This window comes from Agrilus planipennis, unplaced genomic scaffold (assembly GCF_000699045.2).
Source record: "Agrilus planipennis isolate EAB-ADULT unplaced genomic scaffold, Apla_2.0 scaffold149, whole genome shotgun sequence".
NCBI classification, from domain to species: domain Eukaryota; kingdom Metazoa; phylum Arthropoda; class Insecta; order Coleoptera; family Buprestidae; genus Agrilus; species Agrilus planipennis.
Window position 1 is genome coordinate 1,161 of NW_020438906.1, and position 11,799 is coordinate 12,959.

Genomic DNA, 11,799 nt, shown 5'->3' on the forward strand with positions numbered 1-11,799 from the left:
TCGTTATTTGAAACGAGAAGGGTGAAATACGTAGACAAACATTATTGTAAAAAAAAAACTGAAATATCATATTTCTACAGAGGGGTAGACTTTGCTCCGTTCGCATCTCAAGTGAATAGGGATAAATTAAAAAGAATTAGAATATAATCGGATTTCTGAGAACGGAGTTTTACCAAAACCTACAACCTCAGACCAAGATAATGCAATAAATGTTTCGGGCATATTTTCATGCGATTTTACGATCTTCCACTTAAAGAATTTGGACTTCATCCTTTCAAGTTCAACTATCCTTCTTCACTTCAAACAGGATATGCCAAAAAACGTATTCAATTTTGTGAAACGATTTTGACTTGAACACAAGAAGATCCCGATTTTTGACCAAAATAATAACCGTCACTTTTAGGCCTCTGAAAATCCGCAGATTATTTGTGAGAACAATTTTAAATACAAATATAATGTTAATGTTTTTTGCTTTATAAATGACGCAAATTAGGTACCTTATCTATTAGGATAATTTAATTAGATACAGGAAGATACCTTCATATGTCACCGATGGAAGTTTAGCTACAGTTACTACCTTATCCTATCTACGACCCTAGAACGCGACGACCGAAAATTGACATTTAAGTTTAAGTTTAAACTTGTCAAAGGGTTGGTCATTTTTGACTAAACATTGCGATTAAATAACAACATCCTAAGGCTAAGGCATAGTTCCATCCTTTAATTAGATGTTTAAATAATCAATTAAAGTCAGAAAATCTAATCTTGAGAGTAGATAGCCTAAAATAGCCACGAAAATACGAACAATTTGATAAATTAAACATTACACTAAAGCAAATATAGAATATAATATTGATATTTGCATTGTATTGATCGTAAAAGCATTGTTTATGCTAAATTTTGTAGAACTTTACAATCAGCAGAGTTAGACACAAATTCGAACTAAAATTAGTAGATAATATATACAAAGTTAATATTTACGTATTCTTAATTGATGTGATTGTCAATCTTACTGAGCTACAGTAAAAGTAAAGTATCGGAATTACCCCATCCTTCGTTTAAAATTTACAAATTCATTTATTTCTAAAACACTAAATGTTTTCTTTTAGAAGATCTGATAGAAGTTCAAAATGTTCTATTATTATTATCTTAGTCAAGTAACCGGAAGTACATATACCGGTATTTTACAACTGGCCAGACCTTACAGAAACCAGCAAATTGCTGACCGAAAACTTAATTTTCTTTATTTAATTGTTTTGTGCGCCCACTACCTACATGTTAGCTACGTTGATGTTTAGTTTGGACACTGAGCGACGTCTCTTAGAATTTTGGGAGGACATGGGTTCGATGCCCTGATCTGTGGTTTCCACTTTTAAGAAATACTAGGGTTGTAATATTCCACAGATAATCGTTCATTTATCTTCTGTCTTCATTTCATTCGTCTCATCTTTCTCTTCCCAACCACCACCCAATCATTCCAGGAGGCTCAAAATGGCCTTTCGCACTACTCATTTCCCACCGCATAGCGATGGAACAGCCAATACACCAGCATTAGATAACGGCAATGGTTGAATGAACCTGACCTAACCTAACCACCACCCATCCATTCCAGGAGGCTAAAAATGGCCTAACGCACTACTCATTTCCCACCGCATAGCGATGGAACAGCCAATACACCAGCATTAGATAACGGCAATGGTTGAATGAACCTAACCTAACCACCACCCATCCATTCCAGGAGGCTAAAAATAGCCTAACGCACTACTCATTTCCCACCGCATAGCGATGGAACAGCCAACACATCAGCGTCAGATGACCGGAATGGTTGAATGAACCTAACCTAACCTAACCTAACCTAACCACCCATCCATTTGCGAAAACACTGATTTGATTCCAATCAAAGTTCTAGGGTAGTAGCATTCCACAGATACCCTTTCATTCTACTACTGTCTTCATCAAATCCGACTCTTCTTTCCTTCACTAACTACCAGAAGGCTCAAGAAGACCTTCCGCCCTATACACCACTCATTAAAATTAGATGAAGGGAATGACACACAAATGTTTCTAATTCCATTTTTTCCTGATATTGTGGCAGAATCTGATCAGTTCAGATGAAAAACTCGTTTTATTACACAATTACTTGCACACTTTTAAAGGGCCTTTTCAAGGTAAGTATAAAGTTAAAAATATGGTGATTGCTAACAGATAGTAATTAAAAACTTCACAATTAGTACACTACAATGACAATTACCAAAATACATTACACTTTTGAAAGGCGTATATGGAACACACATATTAGAACAAATAAAATTATGTAAACAATTTTAATATTTGTTGAAAAAGCCGTGTGGTGTCGTGAGACATCCGGTAAGAACGAAGTCCAGCAAATGTCTCTCTAATACAAGCAGTGAGTACCCCATCTTTCTTTTAACATTTACAAATTCATTTATTTCTAAAACACTAAATGTTTTCTTTTAGAAGATCTGATAGAAGTTCAAAATGTTCTATTATTATTATCTTAGTCAAGTAACCGGAAGTACATATACCGGTATTTTACAACTGGCCAGGCCTTACAGAAACCAGCAAATTGCTGACCAAAAACTTAATTTTCTTTATTTAATTGTTTTGTACCCCCACTACCTGTATGTAAGCTACGTTGAAGTTTAGTTTGGACACTGAGCGACGTCTCTTAGAATTTTGGGAGGACATGGGTTCGATGCCCTGATCTGTGGTTTCCACTTTTAAGAAATACTAGGGTTGTAATATTCCACAGATAATCGTTCATTTATCTTCTGTCTTCATTTCATTCGTCTCATCTTTCTCTTCCCAACCACCACCCAATCACTCCAGGAGGCTCAAAATGACCTTACGCACTACTCATTTCCCACCGCATAGCGATGGAACAGCCAATACACCAGCATTAGATAACGGCAATGGTTGAATGAACCTAACCTAACCTAACCACCACCCATCCATTCCAGGAGGCTAAAAATGGCCTAACGCACTACTCATTTCCCACCGCATAGCGATGGAACAGCCAATACACCAGCATTAGATAACGGCAATGGTTGAATGAACCTAACCTAACCACCACCCATCCATTNGACTTTTTTCAGCTGGAGCATAAAGTAGTATTTATTACTTTTTATTATGCTAGCTGTATAATTTCCGTAAAACTGAAATTAAAAAAATTTATGACCGCGTTGGCAATAAAAACACCATAAAATCCGGATGGAAAGCTAACAATATTTAAGTGCGGTCAGTTATTATTATTAACCACAGATAAATTGATATATGTAATTGCTAGAAAGATGTAGAAATCACTGCGTGATTTATGAACAATCTTTATAACCCCTTTTATGGCATCTGGGAATATTGAAAACACATGAGTGCGACGATAAATATTTTAAATATTAAATAGGTAGGTATTAGAGAAGGCGAAGTGAGCATTTTTGTTCCACCGATTAAGCACATCATTTGTTGATTTAGTGCAGACTGTTATCAATTTTGTGGTTATTAAAATGTCATTAAGACAAACTTCCACCTCGCGGTGTCATTTTATTAGCGCTCATTCTCCTCTTATTTTATTACAATTTATGCAAAATAAATTAATCTAATACACTAGATTATGCTTATTTATGTAGGTTTAGCAAGAAGTTTATGGCTTAACGTTAACACTTATAATAATACAGGAAACTATATAGCAGGTAGAACGACTGTTTATAGACATTAGTTAAAAGTATTCATCATTATAAGGTCGTCAGTCCTAAGACTGGTTGGACACACCTCCACTCTTTCCTATCCTTAGCTAATCTTCGCATTTCCCTAAAACTAGAACAACCCACATCCTTAACTATTTGCGAACAGTAATCTAATCTAGGTCTACCTCTGCCTCTAATATGTCTCTGACTAGACCTTCATGCCTGAGAAGCTGTCCTACCAACCTATTTCGCCTATTTTTATTGACTTCCATAGAATTTCTAAATTAACCGTTCGCGAATATAGAAGTGACTTTTTATTGAACCCTGCGCTATTCTTTTTTATTTATTTTCATGCAGTACTGTCTCGTTAGTACCGCTTCCATTGTTTGTTTGTTTTAATAAATTATGTTTATTTAATTTTAAATTGAACTACATACTACATCCTTTAAAACCAAACTACCAAACGCAAAGTGTCATGACTAAAAAATAGGCCCGGAATTACAAGGTTGCCTAAGGCTCGCTTTAGCCTTACTCCGCCACTGGTTTTATATGATGGTTTATACAGTTAAACATGTTTACAACGTTTGATATTTGTTCGCAGATTCTTTTTGTACTTAAAACTGTTCGTAATCATGGGATTGACTTGGATTTTCGAAGTTTTATCATTTGCTTTCGACAACAACAAAACTTTCGTGGACTACATTTGGTATAATTATTATTACATAACATATGTTAATCTCATAAAATACGTATATCAGTGACTATTTGGTCTATTTTACAGGATTGTAACGGATTATATCAACGCATTACAGGGTATTTTAATAATACTAATATTAGTAATTCTACGCAAAAAGGCCTTGAGGGGGTTGGCAGCAAGAGAAATTTTATGTTTGAAATTTCCGAAAAAATGGACCACCTTAAAAGATGAAGAATGCGACGAAAGCGAAGAAGTACGAACATCATTGTCCCAAGATCACTAATTAATACATGGGTTATTCTGCTTTATTGTACAATAGAATGGTGTAAGATAATATGAAAAAATCTCGAATTGATTTGCTCGATTTTTCGCTAGTGACTTGGGCACAAGATATGGGGAAACTTTACGGTAACATGTTCGGATAATAGACAGCAGAAAACTATCGAAACGGATGATATCAAAATCGTGATCCGCGTTTAAAGATTTCGACAGAATACTTATCAGTTATCACCATAAACTTTTTGTTCTATTTGGTTACATGCCTCAAGAGAAGGATAGGCGAATATTGGTCGAAAATACAGAAAAGTCATAAATAAAGGAGAAAACAAGGACAGATACATGACAGGTACATGACAATTTACAACAATCAGTTTTGGTTGAAGGAATTTACGCACCAACACCTAAGATGGCCGCTAGGGAGTATCAAACTCGTTTTGAAAACATTTTTTACGTATCAAATATATTCTTAAAGATGTTACTGATGGTGTTCATGGTTACTGAGCGAGTATTAAGATGTATTTTATGTGTGTCAGCAAGATAGTCAGCAAAAATTCCTTTACATATGCCATTTCCGACACCGAGAATATTGAAATATCCGAAAATGAAGATGACAAAATCTGAAATATCCGAGTGAATGATGAGACATGTCAAATAAACTCGAAGTAATATAAACATTAAAAAAATACATTTATTATGTCTCAATTATGCAAAATATGACTATTCGATTTCTTTATTAACTATAAATACACAATTATTTTTTGATAATGTCATAATGGTCATAAATAATATAATTAAATTTGGGTATTGAAAACTTCAGATTCTCATTCAAGGTGATTGAAAGCAGAGCTATTTTTATATAATGAAAATAATATGTAGGTTGTTAGTACTGTATACTTCGATTTAAATCCGAACAATTTACGTATGATATGAGCAATAAAGGCATGCTCATTTGGATTTATCAAACCGCTTTAGTCATGTCGAGAGACCGAGTTGATATGCCCGACAACCACATACAACTCATTTCAAACAGTTACAGATATGCCGCTTCCCTTTTCCTGGATACACCGCAATTCAAATTCAATAATAATAATCTATCTTGCTCACGCCTAGTGTTTATTTATTCTTTTGGTACATTACATCTCTAACCGTTCGAAATGATTTGTGAAACTAATTTTTTATCCCATGAGAACAGTATTTTTTTTTCCGGATAAGATGTACCCTATCCTTTTTTGTACCTCTGACAATGAGTGTACAAAATTCAATAATGATCTGTTGAGTAATTAAGGTGTGAATATAGTTCGGATTAGGATTAGTTAGGATTTTGAGAATTTTGTTAATTATTATTTATGTTCCTATTATGTAAATGACATGAAACACAGTACGTCACCAGAGGTCATCGACTGAGCCACTTCGAATTTTCGCCCAACCGCAATTGAATACTCAAGGCGTCCTGCCCTTTTTCTATTGGATGCTAAATATCGAGTAAAACGCTTTTTAAACGATATCTCCAAATATCTATAACTAGCATTTTTTAGTTGCAAGATTTCTAGGTATTATATGATTCAAAAATAATTCATAACTGAAATTTGTAGATATTGCATGACGAAGTTGAGCGAAAATGGGTCGGAAGTAGCCATACTCTGTGTAGAATATAACTTTTCCGAAACTCAACTCTCATATATCATTAGGGCGGTTTGCGCCCTTATAACTAGTATATGTCTCTCACTAACCATTTTAGTCTACATATTGGTGCCAACGCTGAGAGATCTTCAGGTAAATATCTAAATTAATTTTCAAAACTTTTTATCTTTTGCAAAACCCCTGACATTAAATGAAAAACCGCCAGGTTGGAATTGTTTACGGAAGATATTAAAAATTCTAAATACCATAAATATTAAAAATTTCAATCATTTGAAATATCTCTAACTAATTTTAACATTTACGTACCTAAATGTATAATCTAAATAAACAAATTACTACTATATACAGTAGAACCTCGATAACATAAAAACCAAGGGAAATGTAAAATAATTTGAGTTATTGGGGTTTTTACTTACTAAGGGTTTAACTTTAAGCTTTAAAATTATGGATTTCCAGTGACTTAGCAAACTCTTCAGCTTTAACCTTTAGTATAAGTCCACTAAAACTAATGTTTTTACATATTTCTACACTGTCTAAACCATGTAAACAAACATTTTTCTAAATTAGGAAATTCAGCAATTTTTCNCAATTAGAAAATAATCAAATAATTGTACAATTGTAGGGAAAATGTACAATGCATGCCGTAGCAAATTTAACTATGGCTTTTGCAGTTCTTGCAACTGTGCAACTCGGACGTTTTGACTTTCCAGCGTGCGAAATACTAGGTTTTAACATATATTTCTTTTTCCTATCGGCATTCGCGTGGCTAAATGTGACCTGTTTTCATGTATGGAGAAATACAGTGTAAGTTTGCTTTAATTCAAAACGTTGCCGTACAACTATCAGAAAGAAATTAATTTTCTGAATAATTTTCAGACGCCCTACCACACCTTCAAGTCCTAAGTATCTGTACTGGATTTCTATAGCTTATGGTTATGGTATTCCCCTAACATTCCTTACAGGAGCAATAATTTCCCATACTGTGCCTGGAGAACATCTTAAACCTGGCATAGGAACCAACTCATGCTGGTTGTCAGGTGAGCTTTCGATAAAAATCACATCAAGTTTAGACTAGTTGAACCCGTCCAAATTTGGACGGATGTCTACCGCTGCCAATAGTGCATAGGTAGCTTTTGTTGCACAACACCTACTGGTCTTATCTTATCCCTGGTATATAAAAGCACTTTACATGTACCAATAAGGTAAACATTTCCTCCGACAACATCGAAAGATTGGTGTTTTTTAATCAAAAATTCCAATTAAACCTCAACAACACTACTATACATATAACATGCATTTTAATTGAAAACAAAATAATTTGTTTAACGCTGAAAACCTTATAATGATAATGATGTTGATGCCTAATAATAGTTACAAATAATTTTTAACGAGTGCACGTTCTACTAGTTTTTTTTTACAAGAGCTTCTGAAAGTTACCCTAATTTATTGAAGTACTTACAATATTATAATGATACTTTTTAATAGGTGAAAAGGCAAGCTGGATCTATTTTTACATGCCAATAACTTTTGTACTGGTCACAAATATCATAATGTTCTGCTGGACTGGTACAATACTTTGGAAAACAGTTGGAAGTAATTTCAGGCAAAGTCACAAGCTGAAGGTTCTCAAAACAAAGTACGTAATAGGTAATTTTGTATTTCCAAATAGATACCTACACATACGTTAGATTTTATGTTAAAAAAGGGAACCTTTTTTCTTATTCTATCGTGATAATTGTTTAAATTGTCGTTAATCTGGAGCCGATTAAACATGAACAATAAAGAACAATAAGTTCTTAGTGAACAGATATAAATAAAATAAAAATATTATATAAAAAGAATACGCTTCACAAAATTGTAACATATGTTTTTTATGTATGTTTTAATGATTTCTTGAGTAATTGACAATAATTTATTTTAGAATTGTTAGATGCAATTCCAAACAAATGAATGTGTATGTTCTATCTGAGAAATAAAAAGTCTTTTGACAGATTACTGGTGCTGTATAATTAATAATTCGTCCCCATCTCCACCCTTTTTTTGAAGCTTACAAAAAAATCGCCATCTGGGTTCCACCTGTTCCGCCCCCCCCCCCTGTTACTGCGTTGCGTTACTGATACAAATGTACTCTTGTTTAAAACAAAATATGCTTCCAAAAAGGCAAATTGGGATTTTAGTTTACAAATAAAAAATTGGAAATATCATGAAAAATAGTTATGTGTATGTCTGTATTTATTATTTTAAACAGAGACTTGGTTGTGTAGACTTGACCTAATATTTTACGAACGCTTTGTATCTACATAATAAATAAATGTTTTAATCGTACCTTTACAATAAATAANATTATAGTGTACCTATGCTCTTCAAACTTATCTCGCAATCGGTTTAGTAATTTTTTTTTATTGACAGTGTTCCGAAAAATATGAGCGAGAAGTACAAATCCTTCCAGGAATGCTGAAATATCATTCGAAGAAATGGAAAATAATACGTATTTCTCAAAATTTTGCAATAGCTTTCATGGTCTACTACATCACAATTCTTTTGTTTTACAAATCGCATTTACTATTTTAACGATACATATTAGGTTTTTACACCATCTTTAAAAGAAAGGGGTTAGATCATAAATTTGTGAAAGAAACCCAAATTTTTCTTCTTATTTATTCAATGTGAGTCAATGAAATGAGGCGATTTCAAAAATCATTGAAACATGTACACAATAAGGTGTTAGAGGTCTTAGAAATAAACCTACTGTCAGTTTGCTTTTTTTGTCGAGATTGGGTTCCGTCAAAAAGGGGTGGGTCAAAAAGGGTTCCATGGCAAAAAAAGAAACAGCTGCTATAGAGAACCATTCTAGAATTCTATAAATATATGGGAATGAAATAGATAGACGTGGACACTTTGGCCGCCCTTATCTCCCACATAAATGGCTTTATGCATGAACTACCCCAAAGACATAGGTATCCAAGGCACCACATACCAGTGGGTGCTCATGTTTGGCTTAGCAGAACGCTTTTTGGCTCTTTTTAGGGTTCCAAAAGCGCTAATTAAAAACGGAACCCATGTAGGATCACTCATGTGTTTGTCTGTCCATCTGTCACAGTCAATTTGCTCCGAATTTACTGGACTGATTAGGTTTAAATTTGAAATATAAATCTCTGTGACCCAAGCACGGACGCATAACGTAAATAAATTAATTTTCAACATGAGCGTCATTTTTTGGGGGAGGGGAATAGGAAATTAAAAAAAAAATTTTTGTATACTATACCGTGTGACATACCAAATAGTTTTAAAGTTATTTAAGAAAGTAGATGAATATTGATCATTTCTCACTCTTATCTCGGAAACTAGTGAATCTAAAATTTTGAAAAAAATACAGAAAATAGTTTTTTACTTATAGATTACAGGAAAATTAATAATAAGCCTATAGTCTGGACATAACCTGGTAAATCATTCAACAAAACAATATTGTACGTACAAATTTACATTTGCCTTTTGAATGTATGAGAACATGTTTTTTTTTTCAACTACAATGTTAAGTTGGCTCTCAGGTTAGGGTTCTGTACGTCTGAATGAAGAACGGAACCCCTACAGGATCACTCGTGTGTCTGTCTGTCGCCGTTTTTTTTTTATTTAATTACCACAATGCACCAAAATTGAATAAACATTTGAAGTCTTGATCGGGTTCTAATTTAAAAAACAAACGCACGTCATATAAATTCGCTTTAAATTACAACAAAATGTTGCAGTAAATGCATAAATAGTAATAAGAATCGATAACTTTTCCAGAATGAACGTTACTAAATGTATTTATCGATTGGTTTTCACTTAAGTTACTTATCAAAATAGATATATTCCGCTCTGATAAGAAATGTTGAGTGATACACAACAAATTAGTACACTGAATAGTTTCATTATGTGACAGAAACCATGCAGTACTAGTGGCTCTAAAAGAAAAACGAATTTTAAATAAAAAGTGACCTTCACCAAGAGAGAAACAAAAACAATTTTAGTATATTTACACTAACATGGGTACGTGAAATTCAGTGAATGTGAGAAATATTTTAAAAGGTAAGTTACACTATAACAATATTTTTTAAGCTAATAATCTTATCATCATAATCATTTCTTTTCTTTTGGCTTTATCGTGTAATGCATTTATAATGACAATGATTTATATGATAATTTTACATATTAATAATATGTATATGTGGCACAAAAGTAACAAAAACTATTTTTTTGATAAAAAAACTTGGGACAAATCATAAAACGCTACGAGTTCCTTCCCAATTCAGTTGGTTAACCTAGCGAAAAGATAGTTTTTTCCATATCAGTGTAATATTGCGTGATATTAGGACGGTCACCGGTGAACAATATCGCGTTGAATAGATAAAAAAATATGCACACAAGATATTAAGATAGACATTTTCATTTAGGTTCTAAATTAATTAACAGAGTATTTAATAATATGCATTATAAAGCAACAACTTTATCGTTCAGGTTTTACAGAAAAACAAATTCTTCTATCTAAAGTATTAATTTTAATATCCTGTCAAATGACCCCTGAACTAAAATAAAAAGCTCAGGAAATATGGGACTAGTTTACATTAAGGGGATGTCACCTAGTGGTAAACATTGAAACAGCATTTTTTTTCTGTAAGCAAAATGTAAACTCAAAGCGCGATGAAAAATAATTGTTCGTTTTTTCATATAAAACCATACTTGTATTTGAGTACAAGTATTTAAAATACTCCACTCAAATACTCTTAGACTATTTTTATTTATATTTGAAATACTTTTGAATGAATGTATTTATTATTTGTAATTAAATACAAAATTTTCTTTATTTTGTTTGATTTTTATTGATATTTTGATAATATTTTTTGATATGAAAACGATTTGTATACAATTCAATTCAACAAATTATATAATTATGTATAAATTGCTGAGAAAGTTGTTATAATAATTGTAATAATGCAAATATGTTTTCCGATAAAAAATCTTAAGTTAAGTATTTGTTTTTGTATTTAAATACTTTTAAACAAGTATTTTTTATAAGTATATACTTGCTTGAAAATATTTATTTAAATGTTGTCTCTTTGGTGTAGCAAACTTTTTAGAAGAAAACATTAATATATTTGCGTTTTATACTTAAAAGTTTTCTATTTATATTTTGAAAACCTTATCTATGTTTGTATTTGTCTTTAAATACTTTTAGACAGTTATTTTTTACAGTTATATACTTGCTTTAATTCATTTTTACGAAAAAAACTTAAAAGTATTTGTATTTGTATTTCAAATGCTTTATGAACATTTGTACAAGACCAAGTATTTGTATTTATATTTAAATACTCTATTTACTCTATATAAAGTAAGAATATTTGTATTTAAGTATTTTTCAGAAGGTATTATTTACAAGTCTGCAAAGGGCCACTTAGTATCCTATAGCAGGGATGGCGAACCTTTACGTATCGACGTGTCATT

At 32.4% G+C, this 11,799-nt stretch overlaps 2 protein-coding genes across 2 annotated transcripts in view; both read left to right on the forward strand.

The window, feature by feature from the left end:
- The first annotated feature begins 6,914 nt into the window (after window positions 1-6,914).
- LOC112904117 (G-protein coupled receptor Mth2-like) lies at window positions 6,915-8,063 on the forward strand. The gene is made up of 3 exons (XM_025973388.1): window positions 6,915-7,122; window positions 7,195-7,355; window positions 7,804-8,063. The coding sequence occupies exons 1-3, from the start codon at window positions 6,953-6,955 to the stop codon at window positions 8,004-8,006; spliced, it is 534 nt and encodes a 177-aa protein (XP_025829173.1). The 5' UTR covers window positions 6,915-6,952; the 3' UTR covers window positions 8,007-8,063.
- Window positions 8,064-10,201: 2,138 nt separating this feature from the next.
- LOC108736440 (G-protein coupled receptor Mth2-like) overlaps window positions 10,202-11,799 on the forward strand; it is a 7,246-nt gene continuing 5,648 nt past the window's right edge. The window contains exon 1 of the mRNA XM_018468879.2: window positions 10,202-10,386. The gene's annotated coding sequence lies outside the window, so the exon portion shown is untranslated. The remainder of the gene's footprint in view (window positions 10,387-11,799) is intronic.